Here is a 25,159-nt window from a genome sequence, read left to right as displayed (position 1 = left end):
GCGCATTGGGCACACCTGGATGACGCACAGCCACTTATTGCACCGTGAGGACCCACCTCTATGTCGCTGCGGATCCGCTTTGACAGTGGTCCACATTTTGTTGGCGTGTCCCCTTTTAGCTGTGCTCAGGTAGACGTTTGCGCTGCCTGATATGCTCCTTACCCTTTTAACAGATGACACTGCCATGACAGGCTTAGTTTTGCGTTTTATTCGGGCAAGGGGCTTTTATCACTTAATCTGAGTGTTTGTCATCTTTTTGTTTTGAGTCTGGCCTTTGGCCGACGTTTTTAGACCTTTTTTTTTTTTTTTAAGTGTGTTTCTAGGTGGTTGGCTTTTCCTTTTTTGTCTCTATGGTCGGCCAACCACTGTCGCACTCTGTGTGCTTTTAATTCCTTTTGTCTAGTCTCTGTCTGAGTCTTTCTTGTCCTGTGTCATCTGTTGTCATCTCCATTGTTCGTTTTTATTCTGTGTGGGTGTTTGAAGTTTTGGAGAAAGGGACTGATGACCGTAGCAGTCTGGTCCCTGAATCCCACAAAGCAACCAACCTTTTCTGGTAGTAGATGATATGATGTTGGTACAAAAAATTAGCTCAGTCTGGCCAATTCAGTGTTTTTGACTTTTCCGTTCTGGATGTAGCGCACCTCGTTTCCAACCAGATACCTTAGCAGAAGTTAGATTTTCTGTGTTCTCTTTTCTTATACAGGTTAGATTGTGCCACTAATTTTATGGCCCATATTACTTTGAAACATGTGGTGCAGCCACGCTTTTTCCGTGTGCACCCTATTCCAGTGGCTGTGCGCAGTCAAGTTAAATCAGAATTGGACAAGTTGATGCCATGAGGGGTCAAACAGCCTATTATGTCCTGTGAATGGTCTACCCCGTTTTGATTGTTAAAAACTGAATGGTCAGCTTTACATCTGCAGTAACTTTTAAGTTTCCATTAATGCTCAGTCTGTCATTGAGATCTACCCTTTGCCCCGTCAGGACGAATTAAAAAAAAACTGATTTATCTGAAGCCTATTTACAGGTTCTGTTGGATGAGAATTTGAAAAGGCTTCTTGTGATTAACACGCCCTTTGGATTGTACGAGTATCAGTACATCCTGTTTGATGTGGCTAGCACCGCTGTGATTTTTCAGCATTTACTAGCATAATTAACAATGTCTGTTTTGGGGTGCATCATCTATGACAATGACATTGTCATGACGGGTACATCGTACACAACGTAACGCTCTTTGTTCATGGTCTTACATACTGTGTAGTTGGAATGCAACTTGGCCCAACCCTACTTTTTACCCCATGCATTGTGTGTTTGGAGTTGAGGTTTCTGGGATGGTGTAAAACCTTTACATACAGATGCCTCTCGGTATGGCTTCGGGGCAGTTCTTACATAGTGATGTCAGGATGGTTTCAAACATGTGATAGCTTATGCATTAAAAACTCTCAACTCCTCTCAGCAGCACTACTCCTAAGTTGCAAAGGAAGTGCTAGCTATTGTCTATGCCCTCAGTAAGTTTAATGTATTCTTGTATGGGTCTAGTTCCACTTCATTATTGACCATAAGCCCTTGGATTCTTTGTTTCATCCTGACAAAGCAGCACATCAACTCCAGTGTTGGGCATTGTTTCTGTTTTGCTAAGACTAAGAAATACATTTCAGCCTAATGTGCAGCAGCAAAAGCCTACATGCTGTCCCAGCTCCTGATGGGCCCAGATCCTATTTTTGGTTAGGGTGAGCTCCTTTGTTTTCACTTAGATGTTGAGGTACAATGTACAGTGGAAGGATTTTCTATTATGGGCTACCTGATAGCAGTCACTGTTACTGCTGACACAGTTATGTGACACATTGTTTATCTTGTTTACAGGTTGTATACACCCGGGGACAACCTGGAAAACCTGGGTATTTTCTCATACAGAAGAAAACAGTGAAAAACCTTGGAATTTTTTAGAATTCTGGGAATTTTTCATTGTTTTAATTTTTGTAATTTTGACAGGCAAGAACTAATATTCTAACAAAGAATTTTACTTCAGCCCGCTACTGCAGAATTAAAACAGAAATGAGGGGAGGAGGGGCGTTAGGTGGGGGGAAAACAAAGTAAAATGTAGTTTGCAAAGGGAAGGCGCCATTTACAACAACAAAACACTGTGCCCGCACAAGTGTTCGCCAACAGCAAAATGTGTCAAAGGCTTTAGGACGAAGACTGAGCAATACTTCATAAGGACAAACTGTTTTCGATGAGTGTGACGTCACAACTGTTTACATTAAGTTCATTTGAGCTGTTACCAGCAGGCTCATGCACATGTGCAGTTGAGTCACTTATGAACAGTAGTACTATCTCCTCACCTCTGGCTACCTGAAGTGCAGCTGTTAACTGTATTGGCAGTAGCAAGAAGCAGCCAGATGCCACCTGGTAAATTTTTTTTGGCATGCCCAAGCTGCAAGATTCGCACGTGCGCAGAGCAGTCTGAGTTGTAGTATGTATGGGAGTAGTCTCCACGTCAACCATGTTTACATTTAGTGATTTTACTGTTTCCTATTCATTTACAGCTTTCACGCCAAATGAAAACAAAATGGTGTTTCTTTGTCCAGGAGCTATCGAGTGAATTAAAATACATTCACATAGTTATGGAAGTCTAAAATATGTTATTGGTTTCAGTTTTCAGATTTTATTTTATTTTCAGGTTTTTGGCAGTCAGAAATTAATTGCTGTGCAGAACGATGAAGTTTTTTTGTCAGTTTGCTAAAGAAATTTAGCTTTTATTAGTCTTTTCTGCAGAGGCAGTCAATTTATTTGAAACGAAGTGTTTCATTCCATGCTATTGGTTAGTGTCAAATGTTTGCTGAAATTCAAATGCATGTCTTTATCTTCTGGCTCATGTGGCATTATGCCATAATAAAGAACCAAACATGAGATAATACAGTACTGGTACCAAGGAAATTTGCATCCCCGAAACCACACTGAAAAGCTTAATATCAGGTTGGGGCCTACTTCTTTGGGAATCTGGACATGCACTGTTTTACGAAATTCTGATACTCTTGGAGTATCCTCTGATGATGTGTTCAGTTTATGACATAATGTAAGATCTCTTAATGCTCTATACGAACATATTGGTAGGGCCAACAATATATCGTGGACCTCGCATACGGGCTTCCTATAGGTTCATTTGAGCGGTTAACAGAGAGTGCCAGAAAACTGGCCATAGTACACATGCATTACGTAGGCATCCTGTGCTTGGTATTTGCTTTGCTCATACGCTTTTTGTTGAATTTCTGTTTGTAATTTCATATGTGGTTGGGCATCATGTGGCCAGAGCAGCCCTGTGGCGTGTTTTTGTTAGGACTTAGGGAGTTGTACCTGGAGCAATAGTTTTATCATACCCTACCTATATAAGGAATGCAAATAAAGAAGCGGTTCTTGGCATAATATTCATTTCAAAACTAGACTCTGCAGCTCAAAGTACCCTAACATTTTGCTGTGTTGTGACTTGAAAACATTTTTTGTACTCTGCAGTATTGTTTTGTAGCATTTCCAGTCAGGTTTACATGAGCACAGCACTGTAAAAAGCTAGTAAGATGGAATACAAATTTCTAGCAAAAATAAAAGAGACAGTTCCTTTTGTAGCTTACACCAGAATAAAGGACAATAAATTATTTCATGACTGTTTCAAATGTTTAAAAAATTAACAAGGTTGTCTGTGAGGCAAAGAAGCTGTACAACTGACAGTTTATATTCTACTCTAGAAATAAGCATAAAGCCATGTAGGGAGTTAAAATGATAAAACACGGTATGCTGCCAGTCTACAATTTAGCATGGAACGGCATTCCATAAATTTAACTTGTAGCCAACACAAATTAAGAAACAACGTCAAGCCTAGATGAATTACTAGGCAAGCGTTTTGTGATCGAAAAACATTGTGTTTCGCAGAAGGCAGATTTGTAAAATTCTGCTAAAGCTGTCAATATATTTCAAACAAAATATTTAATTCAAAACTACTGACCAAATTTGCCTGCTTAGCTAGCTTCAAGTCAATATTTATGTATGTGCGTACATATATAGCATTAAAAGATCTTACTGTCTCATAAAAGAAACAGGACATCAGAGACTACTTCAACAGCATCAGGATTTCGTAAACCGTGCTAAAATGCTTAATTCAGCTTGAAGTGTACATTTGTATGTCCAGATTCACTTGGAAGTATCTGATATTCAGCTTCTCTGTGCAGTTTTTGGGATACCAATTTTGTTGAAGTACCAGTACTATATTACCTCATGCTTTGTTCTTTATTACGGTATAATTAGATTTGTGCCAGAAAATGAAACTGTGCACTTGAAATTGAATGAAGTTGATATCAACCAATAGTGTGGATTGAAACACTTTGTTTCTAATAAATTCACTGCCTCGACAGAAAAGATTAATAGAAGTAAATTTCACTAGAAAGCTGACAAAAATAACTTCATTAAGTTGGTTAATGGTTGATTGCTAATAATGTGGAAATAATATAAAATCAGAAAATTGAAACTACTAACTTATTTTAGTCTTCCATGTATGGTCTTATTCTAAATGATGGACCCATTTTCAAAGATTCTTATGTATTCAAGTAAAAATCCAAAATGAACAAGCTATATACCAATAAAAAGAGGAAGTTTCAAAGTTTTTGGCGGGTGGGCGGTGATGGTTTCAGAAGCAGCCTGTTAGAGTTCACGCAGCAATAGGGCTGTCATTCCATATCGCTGTCAGTTGTGAGAGAGATGGTGACTGTGGAGAACAAGGTTTTCTGTGTTCTTGAGTTCGTGAAAAGTGAGTCGCAAATTGCAGTGCAGCAGGCACTTCATACCAAATTCGGTATTCAACCACCCACTCGCAAAAGCATTAGCCATTGCTTTATGCAATTTAAACAGACTGGGAGAGTGTGCAAAGGAAAAAGCACAGGCTGACTGCGTGTGTCAGAAGATGATGTCCGACTGATTCAAGAAAGTTTTGTGCGCAGTCCCTGTAAGTCTACCAATAGAGCCAGTCGAGAAAGTGTATGGAAAGTTCTGAGACAATGTTTGCTGTACAAGCCCTATCATTTACAACTTGTGCAGGCTGTCAACCCCAATGACAAAGAGAAGCGTTTCACATTTTATGGTTACGTGCTAGCGAAGATGGAGGATGATGCATTTCTACAGAGGTTAATTTTAAGCGACGAAGTGACATTCCACCTTAATGGAAAAGTCAGCAGGCACAATGTTCGCATATGGGGTTTGGAAAATCTACATTCACCGTTGCAACACAAAAGAGACTCAAGAAGATCAACGTGTTCCGTGCTGTATCCTGTACAAAGGTTTATGGACCATTTTTCTTTGTGGAAGAAACTGTAACGGAAATCATGGACCTGGACATGTTGGAACAATGGTTGTTCCCTCAAGTTATGGAAGATTCCCAGGACTTCATATTCCAACAGGATGGAGCTCCGCCCCATTGGCACCGTGATGTACGGGGCTTTTTGAATGACTCCCTTCCTCAACGCTGCATCGGTCGCAGGGGACTTGAGGACCTGGCTCTGCACTTCCTGCCACCGAGATCTCCTGATCTCACACTCTGCGATTATTTCTTATGGGATTATGTGAAGGAAGCTGTTTACATCGCGCCTATACCAACCACTCAACGGTCTATGGAACTGGACCACTGCTGCCGTGCACTCAGTAACGGCAGATATGCTTTCGCATATGTGGGACGGCGTCGATGTTTGCCATGCTGCCAATGGTGGCCACGTTGAACTTTAATAACATTTATCACACTTCTAATTGTTAAATAATTATCAAAAACTAATTAATTACAGATAATTAAAAATTATTAAATTTATTAAATTGGTATCGAACTTTATGAAAAAAATTTTGAAGCTTCCTCTTTTCATTGGTATAAAGCTTGTTCATTTTGATTTGTACTTGAATAAATAGGAAGTTTTCCAAATGGCCCCATCATTTAGAATAATTCACTTTTTTTATTTATTTTTTTATGGCTCCCGGCCACAGAAATATGTTTTGTTTCCATTTAACATTGGAGATGTAAACAAAGAGAGAACAGAAATACCACGAAACATATACACGTGTCACGTGGAGAATGACCCCTCACTATAACTGAGATTGCTCTGCACATGTGTGAATCTGGTAGCTTGGGCACACCAGAAACATTTTCCGGGTAACATGTGGCTACTTGCTGCTACTGCTCATATGGCAGACAGCCACACTTCAAGTAGACAGAAATGGGAGAAGGCGCTGCCATATGCGAATTCAGCTCTGCACATGAGTGTGAGCCCACTGTCAACTACTCAAGCGAACCTTATGTCATCGTAGCTGTGCATGCCCAGTAATGCCATCTTCTGGTGCTTTCTGACAACTGCTGAAACGAATTCTGATAGGTCACGGGAAGATATTATGAATGGTCGTTTGAAAAGCATTACTTTCAAAGTAAATTTCATTTTACGCAAGATGAATTATGTTACGTGTGAGAATGTGCTTTGAATTTCTTAAATCACAGAGCGTTTGATTCTCATTTAAAGCTTAACACTTTGAGAGTTAGCCACTTAGAATAATTTAGAACCCAGAAGACTGGACATTTACGTCATTATTTTAAATTTTACTGGCAGAATTGTGTGATGTATCTTAAAGTGTAACAGACACAAAGAAGAGCAATACTATATGTGAAAGCTTAGCTTTCCTTGTAACTACACTGTGTATTTTAATTGAAACCATTAACTTTTCCTATTTGTGTGTTCGTGTTACGTAATAGTGATGATGCTATTGGCTGACTACATCATGTCTCCCATGCTCTGAATATCTGCTATCATCAGCTAGCGAGTTCACACAACATAAGCTATGATTGGCTTTCAAAAGCTCATCACAATCTTGATTTCAATGCTTCGAAACTAACGTGCCGTGTTTGGTGGAATTCGAATATATACTTTTGTAATACGAAAACATGCAGTGTACATGTTGCTGCACATCGAAGATCTTTTTTTTCCCCTGTGGTTTGTTTTCTGAAGTGGCTGAAGTTCTATGTCTGTGTACAAAACCTTAACCATTAAAAGAATTTATAATTTTTACAGTTCCGAGGGAAAGTATACTGTCACTTAACACGAAAAAAGTGTATTTCTTCCTGGGAAATCTGGGAATTTTTTTCCTTGTGTGCATATACACCCATTGTTTAGTATGGTTGGCTGGACAGACCTCCAGGCAGAGCTTCTGATTCTTTACGTAACTATTTTACCTTCTGTCACTGCCTTTCCATGTTTGATGATGTATGTACAGGCTGTCGCCCAGGGTTGTGATCCTGGGCACCTTACAGTGGTATGTGCTTCAGCTTATATGTTCAGGACATGAGGGGGCTCTCTTACCGCGTCATTGGCCCGTCAACATGTATTTTGGCCTGGCATCAGTGGTAACATTGTGTGTCTCATTGCGGCCTCCTTGCAGTGTACTACACAACATGCAGTGCTACAGGCAATGGTCTCCCCATAGCCCATACCACAGCGTCCACAGAAACATATCCATGTTGATTTCGCAGAGCCCTTCCTAAATTCTTACTGGCCTGGAATCTCCTTCTGCCACTACCATCACCACATGCGGCGCCCACCGCAGAGGTCGTGAATGTGTCCTGTCGCCCATCTGAGATGATGCACCCTTTCCTCAAGAGGGGAGGGATGCTGTACGTCATACCTGGACAAGTATTGGAGCACCAGGCCACCAGCGCAGTATGTCAAATACTCTGCCAAGGGGACCTGCGCAGGCCAGCCACTAGAGGCAATCCATGACTTGTGCACATGGTACAACACTACAACCACCGCGCCACCTAGCAGAGGTGCCCTTGATATAAGGACAGTGCGGCAGACACTTGTTCTCAGATTGTTTTCTACTGCTTAATGTACTGTTCATATATTTGTTGTTTATTTGACTGTGAACAAATGCACTCTTGTTTTTTGTGGCTGCACTATTGTTTTGTTTATAGCATTACAACAAGAGTAGCATGACGAAAGATAATAGCTGCTACAAAGTGCAATATCCTCCGTCTTTCTTTCTTTAAAGATGCAGAAAATTGCCAATTGCTTGTCCTGATGGAGTTACTATTAGTTCTGAGGAAGAATTGCACTGTATCTATTAGCAGTTCATGTGCAAGATTCAGTCATGGATGGACCCCTTTATTTCACTTTGGAGTTGTAATTCTAGCTGGCTATAGCGTTAGATATTGTCATTGTTATTAGACCTAGTTCAGAAGAGTGTGCCCTCCTCCTCATCCCCCCCTCCCCCTCTCCCATCCCCTCCCCAAGTTTCTTTATATTAAAAATTTGCACACATTTACTATCAGGAAATTTCACAACAGAATACACTCTGTTGCAGAACAAATAATTCCCTCAATAATGTTCTCATCATTAAATTTGGCAATAACAAACTCTGCCTCTGTGTTACATTTAAAAGCTCAGTAACAATGTGTAGGGTGTTGCAGTTGTGGATGAGAGCCATGACATCGTCTCTCTCATACTCCAGATTGTAAGAGAAGAGATACAGCAGTTTACAGTAGCCAGTATTTTCAGACTGATTAAGCAAGACATAACAGCCATAAATGTTGACCCTATATGGCAGTAGATGATTCAGAATGCTGAAGAAGAGGTGTATTAGTTTTTAGAACCAATATCTGCCACCAGACGGACACACCAGAAAGAACTGACTTAGCCAAAATGGACTTATGCTGTAGCTGTCAAATGACAACCCAACTCAGACACAACTAACAGCCCCCTACCCCACCAAATATAATGCCCCCTGAAGAAAAGGCATTTGGAGGATAGAAGCATGTTTCCACTTGTTACACCCTGATCGCATTGTATTCTACTGTATAGAAAGATGAGTTTTTCACAACTAATGTGCTGCCTGGCATCAACCATTATAACAGTTCAGTTCACATCAGTGAATTGCAGATAATTTAGTCAACATGTGTGATGAAGCCATCACCATATCCTTTACAAGGTCACTTCCCAACACACTGTAGCCATTCCCTGTCACTGTACTGGGGTACCAGCCACTCGCCTGGCTACCAATTTCAGGAAGACTAAGTGCAATGACTATCTGTGTAAGTGGCTGCCACTGATGAAAATATTCCTTGACAGTCAGAAAAATGTCCAGAAATCTCATTGACAACATTGACAGGCAACCAGTTCAATTGCTAGTTGATACAGGGGTCTTTCTTTCTGTAATGTCGAATGCTTTTCATCACCAGCTAAAGAAGACAGTGTTCCATGATACAAAAGCAATTGTGTTGAAAATCACAAATGGGAAGTTGTCCAGAGCATGAATTTCAAGAATAACTATCACTAATGGAACATATCCCTTCGAACTTACCATTTTATCAGAATTTAGTTTTTGGGTGGAACTTCTTGAAAGCATTACAAGTAGTCATAGTCCATGGAAGATCAGAACTCAAGATTAACAAAACTGTCCCAACAAGCACACATAACAAGATCGCTCTGGACAGTTGTTTACCATTGAAGACATTATTATATCGCCCTCATCAATTAAACAAATTCCAGTCATCAACTTAGATTCTCGTTGAACTGTGAAGCTTTTGTCATTTGCTGAAATCTACTCAGGCTCTCAAAAAAAATCTGCAAGGCAGTGACAATCATAAGCAGTTTAGGTGGACGAAGAGAACTTTGGGTCACTAAGTGTCACGAGGAGCCACAGTTGATCACTAAAAGTATCTGCATAGGGGTAGCTGAACCAGTCCAGGAAGGGCAGTTTAAGGGGAGATAGAAGGCTATTTTTATCCCTACTCTGCCAATGCTATTTCACCCTTGGAATAGGTACACTTTCCAAAAGGAGTATAAGAGTTGAAACAGTGAAATTTTTACTAAATGAATATAACATAAATGCCTGCATTTACAAGTAAAATGAACAAAAGACTTCTTATGGAGTTGAATAATTTTTTTATTCTTTCAGTAATAAAATTTCACTTTTTTTTAAGTACATTATTATAAAGTTGCTACGCACCATATAGCAGTGATGCTGAGTCACAGATAGGCACAACAAAAAGACTGTCACAATTATAGTTTTCAGCCGTTAAGGCCTTTGCCAGCAATAGACAGACATACGTGTACACACTCTCTCTCTCTCTCTCTCTCTCTCTCTCTCTCTCTCTCTCTCTCTCACGCAAACGCAACTCTCACACACGTTACAGCCTATATTTTCCATTGTTTAATTATTATAAAGCACTTTCTGTTGAGTACTGGTTCTCAATTTACTTGTAATAACTTATTATCATCCTGAGTACAGATTGACCGAATGAATTTCATATTTGTTTAGAAAATAATGGTATAGAAAATAATGGTATAACAACATTGGTCAGTTCCAGCCATTCCGCGCCAATTTTCGGATACTTTCATATCCCAAGTCGAGAAAGGTAGACCAATTGGTCCACAGTAGAACACTGTATCATCTCTGGCAATCATCCACCAGTTAGCCAGCACTCGTATGGGGTATCATCAGCTGAACAATGGATAGCCCATGGGAGTGGAGAAGATACTGCAAGATAACTTCACTGAATCTTCAGAACATCCTTTGTCCTCTCTTGTGGTCCTGATGAAAGAGGACAGTACATGGTGTTTCTGCATTAACTACCAATGACTGAACCAAATCACAAAGTAAGTTGTCTACCTAATGCCGTATGTTGATGATACCCAGGACTTCTTAAAAGGAGCAAAGAATTTCTCACCTGCAAACATGAAAATGGACTACTAGCAAATCAAGGTTGATGAGGCTGATCAGGAAAAGACCCCCTTCATAACCCCTGATGGATTCTGGGGGTTCAGAGTCATGCCATTTGTTATTTGTAATGCTCCAGCCACGTTCGAACATGTGGTAGACAATCTGTTTGAACACCTTAAATTCATATCTGGATGACAATGTCACTTTTTAGCCACGTTGTGAATCTTGATGGAATATGTCCAGATCCAAAGAAAATAAGAGTAGTCATACATTTTCTGACTCTTGGCACTTCTGTGATGTAAAAAGCTTTCTCGGAATGGGCTTGTACTACCAGCAATTCATAAAGGACTTTTGTACCAAGGCACAACTACTGCAGGGGCCTGCCACATTTTCCTGGAATGAGGTCCAAGAAGGGCCCTTCCTTGTCCTTAAGGAGGCACTAACATCTCCATTTTTAGAATTGTATGATGAGAATGCTGAAATAGAACTTCATACTGATTCTAGTGGTTGTGGGATTAGGTACTGTTCTAGTACAGCTCCAGGAAGGTGCTGAAAGGTGATTGTGGTGTCACCGCTAGACACCACACTTGCTAGGTGGTAACTTAAATCGGCCGCGGTCCTGTAGTACATGTCGGACCCGCGTGTCGCCACTGTGTGATCGCAAACCTAGCGCCACCACAAGGCAGGTCTCGAGAGACTGAGGAGACCTCAGCCCCAGTTGTACGGACAACATAGCTAGCGATTGGACGTGCTAAGCCTTGCTCTCATTTGCCGAGAGATAGACAGTAGAATAGCCCTCTGCTAAGTTAACTGGCGACCACCTAGCAAGGCGCCATTTGTATCAGTGCCTATAGCTTACTAATATTCAAGAGAGATGTATTCCAAGGACTAATTAAAAGTTAAGTAACAAGCATCTACGTACTTTTCTTCTTATTCATTTATAAGTTCTCATGTTCCAGACTTCACGCCCGTCTGCGTTAGCCTTGCGTGCCCTATCGGCTACAGCATTGTGTCTAGGCTGTATGGTCTAGACACAACAGTGATAGCTTATGCTTCCACAATACTATACTGAAGTCAGAGAGAAAGTTCTCTGCAACCTAGAAAGTGTGCCTTTTGCAGTTTTTTGAGCCATCAACAAGTTCTGCTTGTATTTTTTTGGCAAACCACTCACTGTTGTGGTGGACCAAAATACAATGTTACAGTCATATACAAAAACAGATGGAAACACAAAGATGCTGATTGCCTTTCAAGGAATCCTGTGGTGAAACACAGCAGCAAGGATAAAATCTGTCATCGCTGCTTGATATGGCGTTGCTACTCAGCAGAGGAAAGGTCCATCAGTGCTGAAAACTATAGAACCCTCAAAGAATGGGGAACAAACCAAAGGAGAATTCCAATTAATGAAGGGAATATAAATGACTTGACATAGAGGGTGTGCAGCAGTCTGCAGTTGTTTGCTGATGATGCTGTAGTGTACTGTAAGGTGTTGAAGTTTAGTGACTGTAGGAAGACGTGAGACGGCTTAGACAAAATTTCTGGTTGGCATGATGAGTGACAGGTAGCTCTAAATGTGGAAAAATGTAAGTTAATGAGGGTGAGGAAGAAGAACAAACTTTAATGTTGAGATACAGCATTTGTAGTGTCCTGCTTGACACAGTCAACTCGTTTAAATATGTGGGCACAACATTGCAAAGCAATATGAAATGGAACAAGCATGTGAGAACTGTGGTAGGGAAGGTGAATGGTTGACTTCAGTTTTTTGAGAGAATTTTAGCAAAGAGTGGTTCACCTATAAAAGATACCGCATATAGGACACTGGTGTGACCCATTCTTGATGGGATCTGTACCAGGTCAGATTGAAGGAAGACATTGAAGCAGTTCAGAGGTGAGCTGATAGATTCGTTACCAGTTGGTTCCAACAATGTATAAGTGTTGCAGAGACACTTTGGGTACTCAAATAGGAATCTCTAGAAGGAAGATGATGTTCTTTTTTGGGAAACACTATTAAGAAAATTTAGAGGATGAGAACTGCTGAACGATTCTATTGCTGTCAACATGAATTGCACATAAGGACCACAAAGATAAGATTCAAGAAATGAGGGCGCATATGGATGCCTAGAGACAGTTGTTTTTCTCTTGCTCTATTTGGGAGTGGAAGAGGAAAGCAAATGACTAATAGTGGTACAGGGTACCCTCTGCCACGCACCATACGGTGTGGCTTGTGGAGTACCTATGTAGATGTAGGTGTAGATTTTGTGAGTAGCTACAATCTGTTGGGGCAGAAATGCTTGCTTATCATCCCAGCTCATCTACAGCGAGCTAGTCTAAAGTTTTTCCATAACGCACGAACATCTGGTCACCTGGGGTCCATGAAGACTCTAAACAGAATCAGACACATGTTTTGCTGGCCACTGGCCACTATATGAGTCGAGCCATTGTAAGGAATGCCACAGACGGGAGCATGTGCTGCAGTTACCTCCAGCACGTCTAGTACTAAATTTGTCTACAGCAGCACCAGTCCACCAGAATTGGAATCGAAGTCTTGGGGAAATGTGCAAAGTTGACAAATGGGAATCAATGGGTAATAGTCTGCACTGACTACCTGAACGCTACGCTGTCACCAATGCTGTGCTGACTACCGCAGATCTGAGGATTGTGAGGTGTCTTGTAGAAGACATCTTTATGAAGCACGGAACAGTCCCTGTAATGATCTCTTATCATAGAAAAGTCTTCCAGTTGAGACTAGTATAAGAGGGAGTTTATTATTGCAATGTCACAAGTGTCTGCCATCCACAGGAGGATGATTTCATAAGATGTTGGCAGATATGCTCTCAGTGTATGTTTCTGTTAAAAAGAGAGATTGGAATACAATTCTGCCCATTATAACATTCACTTCCAACCCAGAGAAGAGAGACACTTCAAATTTCACACAATTCTTTTTGCTCCATGGTGATGAGGCTGGAATGACAGTGGATATACATCCGCTGCTTTGTATGACTATGTGAAACATTTCATCATTAGGACCGAAGAAGCAGGATGGTAATCTTGCATACTGATCCTGGACCCCCCCCCCCCTCTATTTTGTACAATATCACATCCTTTATTGCTTGTTAGACATCACAGATAAAGTTGAGGATTATGATCCTTTATCAAGAAGATAAAAATGCAGACATCGTGCATGTCATCTCTATGGTGTCCTCCTACGGTCCTGAAGCATTCAGGAAACTGACGGACCACTCAAAGATCATGATGTTTCAATGGGAGGAGCTACCTCTGAAGCTCGTCATAGTGAAGAGGATGTGACAACATGACCAGAACATGAAGATCTGCAGATGCTGCCATACAGGGGACCACTGACAAGCTGGGTCATTCAGTCCATATGAAATCATCCAGTGATCTGGTTCTTGACATCACAGATTTTGCTAAGTTTTTGTTCATTTATAGTAGTAATTGTTTGCATGAAAAATCCCAAATTAAAATTTTTTTGACACTTCAATTTTGAGTCATTAATTTTTAAAACTTTCATGAATATGCAGTTTTTGTTACATTTTGAAACCATAAAATCACCTTGCCTCCAAAACTATTTGGTTTGCAGATCTAAAATTTACACCATTTTATTCAGTTTCGTATAAGCTTTAAAAGTGGATGCTGCTTGGTGGTATTCATAATGATGCTGAATTTTCCCAAACAATTTTTTTTTTTAATTTTTGAAGTGTTGGAACTGGAATTTTTTTGTTTTAATTAAAAAATTTACATTAGTCATGTATTATTTGTTAATGTGTGTGCCACATTTCGTTGTAGTATTCCAGTGGAAACATATTAGAATACATTTTATTTTACTGGTAAACGCAGCAAGTAGTGCATAGTCTGTGGGACTTTTGACATCAGTTATAATACAAGCCTTAAATATCAAAAATCAAAAAGGCTGTCAAATCTTTATTATTTTTTATTTGGTGACAATCAGTGTATTACGTTATTAGACTTACACACTTGAACATAAATTCAAATTTGGGTTTTTCATATTAACTGTGAAAATAATGAGAATATTATAAAAAAGATAGTTGGTACTCACCATATAACAGAGATACTGAGTCACAGATAGACACACCAAAAAGACTGGCAGAGACTGGGGTCGTGTGTTAGTTGCATTTGCATACATGCACATGTGTGTGTGTGTGTGTGTGTGTGTGTGTGTGTGTGTGTGTGTGTGTGTGTGTGTAATTCTGTTGAAGGCCTTTTTGTTGTGCCTATTTGCGACTCAGCATGTGCGTTGCATGGTGTGAAGCAACTGTTCTTTTCATGATGTTTCAATTTTCCATTGTTTGATTTTAACTGAGAAAATATTTTAACACACACTACACAGCATGTACTCAGAACAGACTCTGAATAATTTAAATAATTATACTTTAAAATACATTAATATTAATCAGTATAATTAATTAAACAGTGTTGTTATTTGACAGTTTGTTACTTGGGTGTCATGAAGTGAGAAATTTTTTAGTCATCTTCAACAAGAAAGACAGAATGTTCTTCCAGTGGCAGTTGTGGGATTTAATTTACAAAGTCTGAAATTCTTTTTAGTACAGTCAGTTTATTTTGTCTGCTTGATTATGAAAAAGAAAGAATTGGACCACAAGGATGTATAAATAAATGCTTTATAATGTAATTGGATAGATAAAAAATCTACTCACCAAGCAGCGGCAGGAGAACACACATATGCAGGTACTAAAGTTTACAAGCTTTTGGAGGCAGTGACTCCTCCTCCTGGCAGAAGAGCTGAAGGGGAAGGAAGAGGGCCGAAGGAAAATGTGGCGAGGCTTAGGAAAAGGGATAGACTTTGGAAGAGTTGCCCAGAAACACAGGTCAGGGGAGAATTACTGGACAGAAGGAGAAGAAAAGACTCATTGTTGGTGACTGCAATCTTGTCTGGTGCTGTCCCCAACAATCACTCTTTCCTTCTCATCCTGTCTGGTAAGTCTTCCCTGACATGGGATTGTGGGTGACTTTTCCTAAACCTCGTCAGCCCTTTTCCGTCATCCCTCGTCCTCCTTCAGCCCTTCTGCCAGAGTCTTTGGCTCTGAAAGCTTGCAGACTTTTAATACCTTTATATATATGTTCAATGCTGCTGCTTGGTCAGTTAATTTTGTATCCTTCCAATTACATTATATTTTCAAAAATTGATTGTTTTTGTTGATGTTAATAAATGGTTTACTTCTCCTTTTTTTTATCTCTTGATAACACACAAACCATCCACCGTTTGTTATAAAAAGCTGAAGCAACAGGTCCTGTAATCCATCTGCCGCTGGACTCACATGAATGTTATGAACATGAAAATTTTTTTTAAATCAGAAACAATTTTTCTTACCTTTTAGCTTTGCTCGTAGGAATACTTCTCAGTCCGTGTGAGTGCAGTGCCTTCATAAAATCTTTTTGCCAAGCTCCTTTTTTGTGCTTTATGCTCATCATATCTCATATAGAAAAAGTTACTGATGGCGTATATTCTTTACCCAACTGAAACAATTGGAAGGAAATTTATATTTGATCATGTTGTGCTTTCGCAACTGATCAATATGAATGTGAAGAAAACCGTCTCAACTTTTATTTTAGGTGCATTTATTGAGCAACTGGTTTCATTCCACATTAACATCCTCAAGTGCCAAAGTGGAAAAAGTTTGTTAGTTTCATGATTTAAAATGCTTAATTATCCAACAAAACACTGAAAAGCAGATGATTGAATACAAGTACAATATTCCACTTCAGTGGCTTTGCTTGATACTTCTCATATTCTAACAAGAGCCTTTCAGCATTTTATCGGACAGTTAAGCATTTTAAATCATCAGACTGATACTTTTCTGTCACTTGAGCCTCTGAGCAAGTGTGCTTAATGAGTTACATGCATGCGCCAAGACTTCTCTTTCCCTCACCAGTGCTATGGCAATTTTATCTCAACAGCTCATCTCTACTGAAGCGAATTACTGTCAATATGAATTAAGGTTTTTCTTTTATTTCATGTTGGCAGTATATATTTTTGTGTTGTCCCATAAATGTGAACTAAAAGTACATTAAAAGTTACATAAAATGGAAAAGGCATAATATCCATTATATATTTATGTTAAATGTTGTATGATATGGTCTGGTACAATTTGAAAATAATAAACCAAAGTATGCTTAATTAGTACTCAATAATTTCTTTTTAACTCTAGTTTTATGAACCAGCTAGCAAACCATGTACAGTTGAGGTACAGTTGGCAGTGTGAATTCCAGTGAAATAAAATTTATTTCCATATGTTCCACTTGGAATACCACTGTGAAATGTGACACACATGTTAACAAGTAGAACAACTAACATAACTCCCCCCCCCCCCCCCAAATAAAAAAAAATCATATTTTGAAAGTTTCAAAAACTAAAAAAGTTTTGTCTGAGAACATTTAGTATTTGAATGCATTTGATGAAGTAGCACCTGTTTTTAAAGCATGTAATAAACTGAATAAAATGGTATGAACTTCAGGTCTGTATGTCAAATAGTTTTCAAGATATTGCCATTTTAAGATTTACAAAAATCTCACAGTATTGGAAAACTCAAAAATGAAATGTCCAAAAAATCTGTAATTATTGATTTTGTCATCTTTTTTAGATAGAATAAAGTGACAAAAAATTACAAATTTCCAGATTGTCAAGAACAAATATATTTTTTATTGTTTGATTTCACATGCCCAGAGATCCAGAGTGATGTAGTCAGCTCCAATGAGAACTTCTGAAATGGAGGGTCACTTTTTCTTTCCACGAACAATATGAGACTGGAATAGAAGGGAGAACCGATAGAGGTACTCATGGTACCCTCCGCCACACACCGTCAGGTGACTTGCGGAGTATGGATGTAGATGTAGATAGGGAGCAATGACGTGAGCTGTGCTGGATACAGTGTGGCATCGTGGTTAGATCTTTGGGTGAAGTTGCCCATTCAGTTCTGACCACCAATAATTGTTTTCCATTTAATATTTATCTGTTTTGGAAGGTTCTCAAAATTTCTTGTGTTTGTAGTGTTTGTATATTCTGGAATATTTGATGCTTGTATAAATAGCTGGACTCTTTGTCCAGGAGTTCAGTTCTGTTCTGGCTATACTTTGGTGTTCGTAATAAGCTTGCTTTTAGTGCTAAGTATTGTACTTTATTGATGACCCAGCTTTCCAACTTGGACTTTATCATGGTTGTGATGTGGCAATATTTAGAATGAACCAACATGTAATACCTGTCCCATATGGTTACGCTATTATTTAAGGAGGACAACAACCGATTCCTTTCCCAACTCTGTACCAACTGAGCAAACGCTACATCAACTAGAGACATCAATTTGAAGTTTGCTCCTCTTCCCCCTCCTCTTCCTCCTCCTCCCTGTCGTGCTTTATGATATAAGCATATAAGCATAATACCAGCTCTTGAAAGAATCAAACACCTCTGCATAAAACAGCTTCAAACCTAAGATTACTTTACAGATGAGTAAATATGTTAAATATTTGATGTTAAGTATGTAAACAAGAAGAAATTCAGTAAAGGTTTGAAATTATGCTTAAACTTTGTTGGAAGTCGCCAACTGCTCTCATTGTGAAATACTGGATGAATATAATCTGTGTAATTTGTGCTCCATTTTAACCAAAAGTAAGTTTTGTTGTGCATCTCAATGTTTATGACATCACATCATCAGAACTGTGTGATGTACAATAATATAATTTTGCAGATACATTCAGTGATTGCCTCAAAGTGTAAGTAATAAATTAAAACATCATGCCTGTTGAAGTTTTACTGTGTGTTGTTTTGATCAGGAGCTAGTTTTTCATGCATATAAATGTCTATGATGTCAGTGTTGTACAATGATATAATCTTGGAAGTGCATTCAGTGTTATATGTGGATACCATCTATTTCTTTACTACGACTGTCTGGAAAATTGTGTTGCCAGTAGTCGGTAGTAAAGAAGTGGTAAATTAAAATGCCATGTCTGATGCTGAAGTTTTGTAAAGGTTTTAAATTATCTGTAAAGTTTGTTGGCAGTTGCTAAATGTTCTCATTCTCAGATACTGGATGAGTAAAATTCCGTTATTTGCGCACCATCAGTTATGCTGCCTCAAGACAAAGATGAAGTTTCTAACTGTAATACTTATCTTTGTGTGTTCAACTTTTAATATAAGAGTATACCTCTTAATGAGTAGACTAAGACAGCATTTTAAAAGTTCAAATTCCATTGATGTTATAAAGAATATTGAAAATCAAATCCTTGTTGCCCCTGGAGGCTGTTAGGCAAACTGCAACTGGCACTGGTTTCCATTTTCCGGGACAGTCGCATTGTAATACAAACAGGCAGCCGCCCAAACATGGAAGAATTTTACTTTAGTGTTCATATACTGCATAAGACCTGTTAGATGAGAAATATTCCTGTAACAATTTCTAGATTCACCTATATTTAAGGTATGAACAATTTTTCTGTTAGTCATTTGTTCTCACTAGATTTAGTGTAATATAATTTTACTTTTTTGATGGAAAAATACATGCTGTTAATACAATTTTTCCTAACTTTAGTGGTTTCTTGAGAGCTGTTTAGTAGTTATTCAGTTAGGTTTTTTTTTAATGTGTGTATTTAGTTTTAGCTGTTCTTCATTTGATAACAGTTTTGTTTCCACAAAGAGATTAAATTTTTTTTTTTGAAGCATTAAGTTTAAAGCTGTAATTTATGGAATGAATACTGATGACATATTCTTTTAATTTTAGATAGTTTTCTTCACAGCGCTATTCTACCTCCTGAGTTCTAGTGGACAGGAGTACAAACCAGTTGATCTCATACGGAGCTTCAGCCCAGATAATGGCAGTAGGTATGCTGAAAATTTTTTATCTGAAGAGACTTCCATGGAAATAACATATTTTTACTGTCTTTCTAGCGTGTAGGGAATACAATCTGTTACATTACTTCCTAGTATGAGAGTGAATGTTGCTGATGGCTGTATCCAAACATGATTTTCAGTTATTAGCCATTCCTGCAATTTCATATTGATACATTCCTGCATAGTGTGAACAAATCAGTGCCAATCCACGCTACTTTCTTCCAATTATTCTCAATATCCTGTGTTAGATAAATCTGGCATGGATCCCATTCCTGAAAATATGGAACTACCCGCACCATACCACAGTCAACCATGATCACATTTACACAGATGCTAGTGGATAAAGGTATTCTGTAAACTTTTTTCCTCAGCTATTATCTTTTTATCTATTTGTATCAGTCTTAATCTGTACACTCAGTTTTTGACTTTGTTCTGTTATAGATTATTTCAAAAGCTTCTACACTCCTGGAAATGGAAAAAAGAACACATTGACACCGGTGTGTCAGACCCACCATACTTGCTCCGGACACTGCGAGAGGGCTGTACAAGCAATGATCACACGCACGGCACAGCGGACACACCAGGAACCGCGGTGTTGGCCGTCGAATGGCGCTAGCTGTGCAGCATTTGTGCACCGCCGCCGTCAGTGTCAGCCAGTTTGCCGTGGCATACGGAGCTCCATCGCAGTCTTTAACACTGGTAGCATGCCGCGACAGCGTGGACGTGAACCGTATGTGCAGTTGACGGACTTTGAGCGAGGGCGTATAGTGGGCATGCGGGAGGCCGGGTGGACGTACCGCCGAATTGCTCAACACGTGGGGCGTGAGGTCTCCACAGTACATCGATGTTGTCGCCAGTGGTTGGCGGAAGGTGCACATGCCCGTCGACCTGGGACCGGACCGCAGCGACGCACAGATGCACGCCAAGACCGTAGGATCCTACGCAGCGCCGTAGGGGACCGCACCGCCACTTCCCAGCAAATTAGGGACACTGTTGCTCCTGGGGTATCGGCGAGGACCATTCGCAACCGTCTCCATGAAGCTGGGCTACGGTCCCGCACACCGTTAGGCCGTCTTCCGCTCACGCCCCAACATCGTGCAGCCCGCCTCCAGTGGTGTTGCGACAGGCGTGAATGGAGGGATGAATGGAGACGTGTCGTCTTCAGCGATGAGAGTCGCTTCTGCCTTGGTGCCAATGATGGTCGTATGCGTGTTTGGCGCCGTGCAGGTGAGCGCCACAATCAGGACTGCATACGACCGAGGCACACAGGGCCAACACCCGGCATCATGGTGTGGGGAGCGATCTCCTACACTGGCCGTACACCACTGGTGATCGTCGAGGGGACACTGAATAGTGCACGGTACATCCAAACCGTCATCGATCCCATCGTTCTACCATTCCTAGACCGGCAAGGGAACTTGCTGTTCCAACAGGACAATGCACGTCCGCATGTATCCCGTGCCACCCAACGTGCTCTAGAAGGTGTAAGTCAACTACCCTGGCCAGCAAGATCTCCGGATCTGTCCCCCATTGAGCATGTTTGGGACTGGATGAAGCGTCGTCTCACGCGGTCTGCACGTCCAGCACGAACGCTGGTCCAACTGAGGCGCCAGGTGGAAATGGCATGGCAAGCCGTTCCACAGGACTACATCCAGCATCTCTACGATCGTCTCCATGGGAGAATAGCAGCCTGCCTTGCTGCGAAAGGTGGATATACACTGTACTAGTGCCGACATTGTGCATGCTCTGTTGCCTGTGTCTATGTGCCTGTGGTTCTGTCAGTGTGATCATGTGATGTATCTGATCCCAGGAATGTGTCAATAAAGTTTCCCCTTCCTAGGACAATGAATTCACGGTGTTTTTATTTCAATTTCCAGGAGTGTAGTTTCTTTATGCAGATTTTCTGCAGTCTGGATATCATTTTCATGCCATGTTTTCAACTTTAGCCATTGCTTCTTGGACACAATATGTTACACAATGGTGAAAATACATTGTTAACTTACCTTACATGCTTCTTAACAGGAATTTGACTTCCGTTTTTCCATATATATTTCCTCCACTTAGTTCTTGTATGCATCTTAGTTTACTCAACTTATTATTCATATTTGAGCATCTTATTCCTTTTTAGAATCTGAAAGACTTGTGTATGCACCATGGCTTAAAGTTATCCTGGTTTTCCTTTGCCGTTAGTTACTCAGAGCAAGAAAAAATTAGTTATCTAATACAACTGTCTTTTCTGAAGTCAAATTAATCTTTATCCAGTATCTCTTCCATTTTACTTTTATTTTTGGTAATTTACTTCAGGAAATGTTCATATAAAACTATCTCTAAAGTTCAAGTGAATAGACTATTAATGACTAGAAAAATGTGTGTACAACAGAACAATTAAACATGGCAGAGGTACTGTTTGATATACAAACAATATCAGGAAACTTCTTCAGAAACACCGCTCGCAGTACACCAGGTATAAAACAAAGTTTAAAATTGCAGGTAGCCAGCATGCTTTGTAAAACATGTTTGGCTGCTTGAAGACAATAAGTGGAACCGTTAATAACTATTGTAATAAAAACTTATCACAAGACCCGTTACAGACCTTAAGAAATAAAGATAAAGTGACAAAAACTGTTATTTGTACAAAAATTAAAATCCAAACTTTAAATATTATAACGAAAGTCCTTTGTGGAATATAAATAACAACATTTTATATCCCATTTGGTGTAGGCAGAATCAAAGTTCATGATTACTTGCACAGACATTGGCCAAGGAGACCATTGGAACAAACAGGCAGTTCTAAACCGTTGATCATGATGATTTCGCATACCGAACAACTGACTCACTGTGGAACCAAGCATCACCTCAGTGATCAAAATATCCACGGGTGTACTGCCGGTCTACAGTGTCCAACGGGCACAATATTTCGGCGATCATACATGTCGCCATCAGCAGGTGAACTGACGGACTGAGCTCCTGTGAACGTGCCGGCACGGAGATCCGTACACTATGGCTGCTCAGGTGGAACTGGGTTCGGTCGCGGCGGCGGCCGGTTTAAATACCCTCCACCCGCGGCGCGCTCACTCCGCCGTCCATGCCCCGCGCCACGGTCACGCGGTGGAACAGATTGCGACGGCGTCTGAGATGACGTCGGTGTGATGGCTCTGTCCGCCGTGGTCGTCACAACTATACGTTTGCTCGATTTACTCTTGATTAACCCAATCGCTGGTTCCCAAACCTTGCTAAGATTATAGCCACAGTCACGGTTTATGAGGTCGTCATTGGTGCGAATTTCGATGGCCTCTCTAACAACGCTGTCCCAGTATCTCGACGTCTGTACCAGAATCCTCGTGCGTTCATACTCCATGGCGTGATTTTCCGACAAACAATGTTCAGTGACCGCCGACTTGCTCGGATACATCAGTCGAGTGTGCCTCTGGTGTTCACGGCATCGATCCTCGACGGTACGCATCGTCTGACCAATATACGACTTGCCACATTGACACGGAATCTGGTACACGCCGGCCTTCCTCAAACCGAGGTCATCTTTGGCGCTCCCCACCAGTGCACGAGTTTTATTCGGAGGACAAAACACCGTTCCGACCCGGTGTTTCTTCAAAATGCGGGCGATCTTTCCCGAGAGTGCGCCTGTATATGGGATAAACGCAGTGCCTACCTCCTCCCTCGTGATTTCATCCATATCCACAGGTTGTGCTGTAGTGGTTGGGCGGAGAGCACGTTGAATCTGCCACTCTGAGTACCCATTTTTTCGAAATACAGTTCTCAGATGTTCCAATTCCTGGGGTAGACTCTCTGTGTCAGAGATAGTGCGCGCCCTATGTACTAGAGTTTTAAGTACCCCATTCCTCTGTGAAGGGTGGTGGCAGCTGTCTGCGTGCAAATACAGATCAGTGTGCGTTGTCTTCCGAACCTCCCATCCGTCGTCAACTGCAAGTTGTGAAGAGTCTTGACGTGTCCCATGTTGCGCTGTATTATCATCTGAGTTACGTTGGTTATCTTCGGTCTGTTGCAGACCACGGGTGGCATTTTCATATCCTTGTCGTGTGAATCCCAGAGCGGAACGGAGATTGTACGCCATCCTGCAAGGTCCAAAAGATAGTATAGCCTAGACAACCATTGTGCCCGATAATGTAGACAAAGTTCATACACACAATTACATTGCCACTTATGTTTCTGATCTTTCAACTTGTGCACAAGCCTATATTTGTGTTCACCCTGAGTAGGAGACCTCACTGGACGTGAGGCCATTTCATAGGCCTCAGTGGTTACACAGCCTCTCTCTGACTGTGTGTATCAGTACTCAGATACAAAAGGGAATGACAATGGTGAAAGTCACCATGTAGCTGGGGCTGCAACCATACTGGGATGAGCAGTTGTATCAAGTGGAGTGGTTGAGGGAAGAAAGGAGGCAGGGAAGATAAGAGACAAAGTGGCTGACAGCTTGGAGCATGATGCAGAGGGCTCACAAGGTAGGAATGTGAAATCAGTGAGCTCTCTCTGGTTCAGGTGATGTTATGTGTGACACTTGACAACAGGGAGATAGAGGAAAGAGAAAGAAGAGGTGAATGTGGGATAGGTGCTAGCAGAGATCAGGCCAGGAGCACTACAAGTTCAAATGACAATTCTCATGTATGTATTTAAGTGAAGCTGATACTGGGTTATTGGACAGGAGACGGGTTGAATCTAGGTGTTTTGGGCTGTGAAGCAGCTGTTGAATGCAAGCATCTATGTTCAGCAACATTTGCTGCCATTAGGTGCCGAACCTTGCTCTTGTCCACAGTTTGGCTGTGGCTATTGATTTGGGTAGACAGTTGGTTGGTGCTCATTTCCACACAAAATGCCTTGAAAAGTTACAGCAGAGCTGGTAGATGATATGACGAGTTTCTCTGACAGGTCTGTCATGTGTGCTGGTTGCCTCTCGTTGCCAGCTGTCAGTCACCTTTCCCTCTGATCCTTCCATCCCTTCCTCACTTCTTTTATGCCCTTTTTGCTCCACCTGATATCACCCCTCAATTCAGTCAAGCTGCAGTACCGTGTGTGTGTGTGTGTGTGTGTGTGTGTGTGTGTGTGTGTGCGCGCGCGCGCGCGCTTTTTGTGTCCTGTGTGCCTTTCTGTATTAGTTAGCTCTAAAGGTAGAAATTGTCCAAAACCTTCGCAATGTTTCCCGTCTGAGTTATGTGCCTATTGACCACTCAATACCTTCACTCTTCCATTGTTAAAATCTAGACTTTTCTTAAGGACACAACCATTAAAATAAATTCAAACTAAAATGATCTTCAAAATTGTTGCTACTATTTAATTGTAGAATCATTGTAATGATAACTAATTGAAATATCATACTGGAAATGTAGAAATGTCAAAAACCCCTAAAACTCAGTGAGGCTTCAGGACCTGATGGATTCACTTAAGTTCTTTGCATAATTTTTAAGGGATTCATTGTGTTATTAACTGTGTTCAGTGCATATCCTTGTACCAGAGAATTGTTTACAATGATTGAGAAAAAACGCAGCTGAACTGATCTATAGAAATGCAGTTCTTTGTCAC

At 40.6% G+C, this 25,159-nt stretch overlaps 1 protein-coding gene across 1 annotated transcript in view; it reads left to right on the top strand.

The window, feature by feature from the left end:
- Nucleotides 1-25,159, top strand: part of LOC126259589 (transmembrane protein 245) — a 269,387-nt gene that overhangs the window by 173,700 nt on the left and 70,528 nt on the right. Inside the window, exon 10 of the mRNA XM_049956501.1 lies at nucleotides 19,494-19,594. Within this exon, the coding sequence (XP_049812458.1) occupies nucleotides 19,494-19,594 (101 nt within the window). The remainder of the gene's footprint in view (nucleotides 1-19,493; nucleotides 19,595-25,159) is intronic.

The sequence above is a fragment of the Schistocerca nitens genome, chromosome 5, assembly GCF_023898315.1.
Source record: "Schistocerca nitens isolate TAMUIC-IGC-003100 chromosome 5, iqSchNite1.1, whole genome shotgun sequence".
NCBI lineage: Eukaryota > Metazoa > Arthropoda > Insecta > Orthoptera > Acrididae > Schistocerca > Schistocerca nitens.
This window is presented reverse-complemented; position numbering and strand designations above follow the sequence as displayed.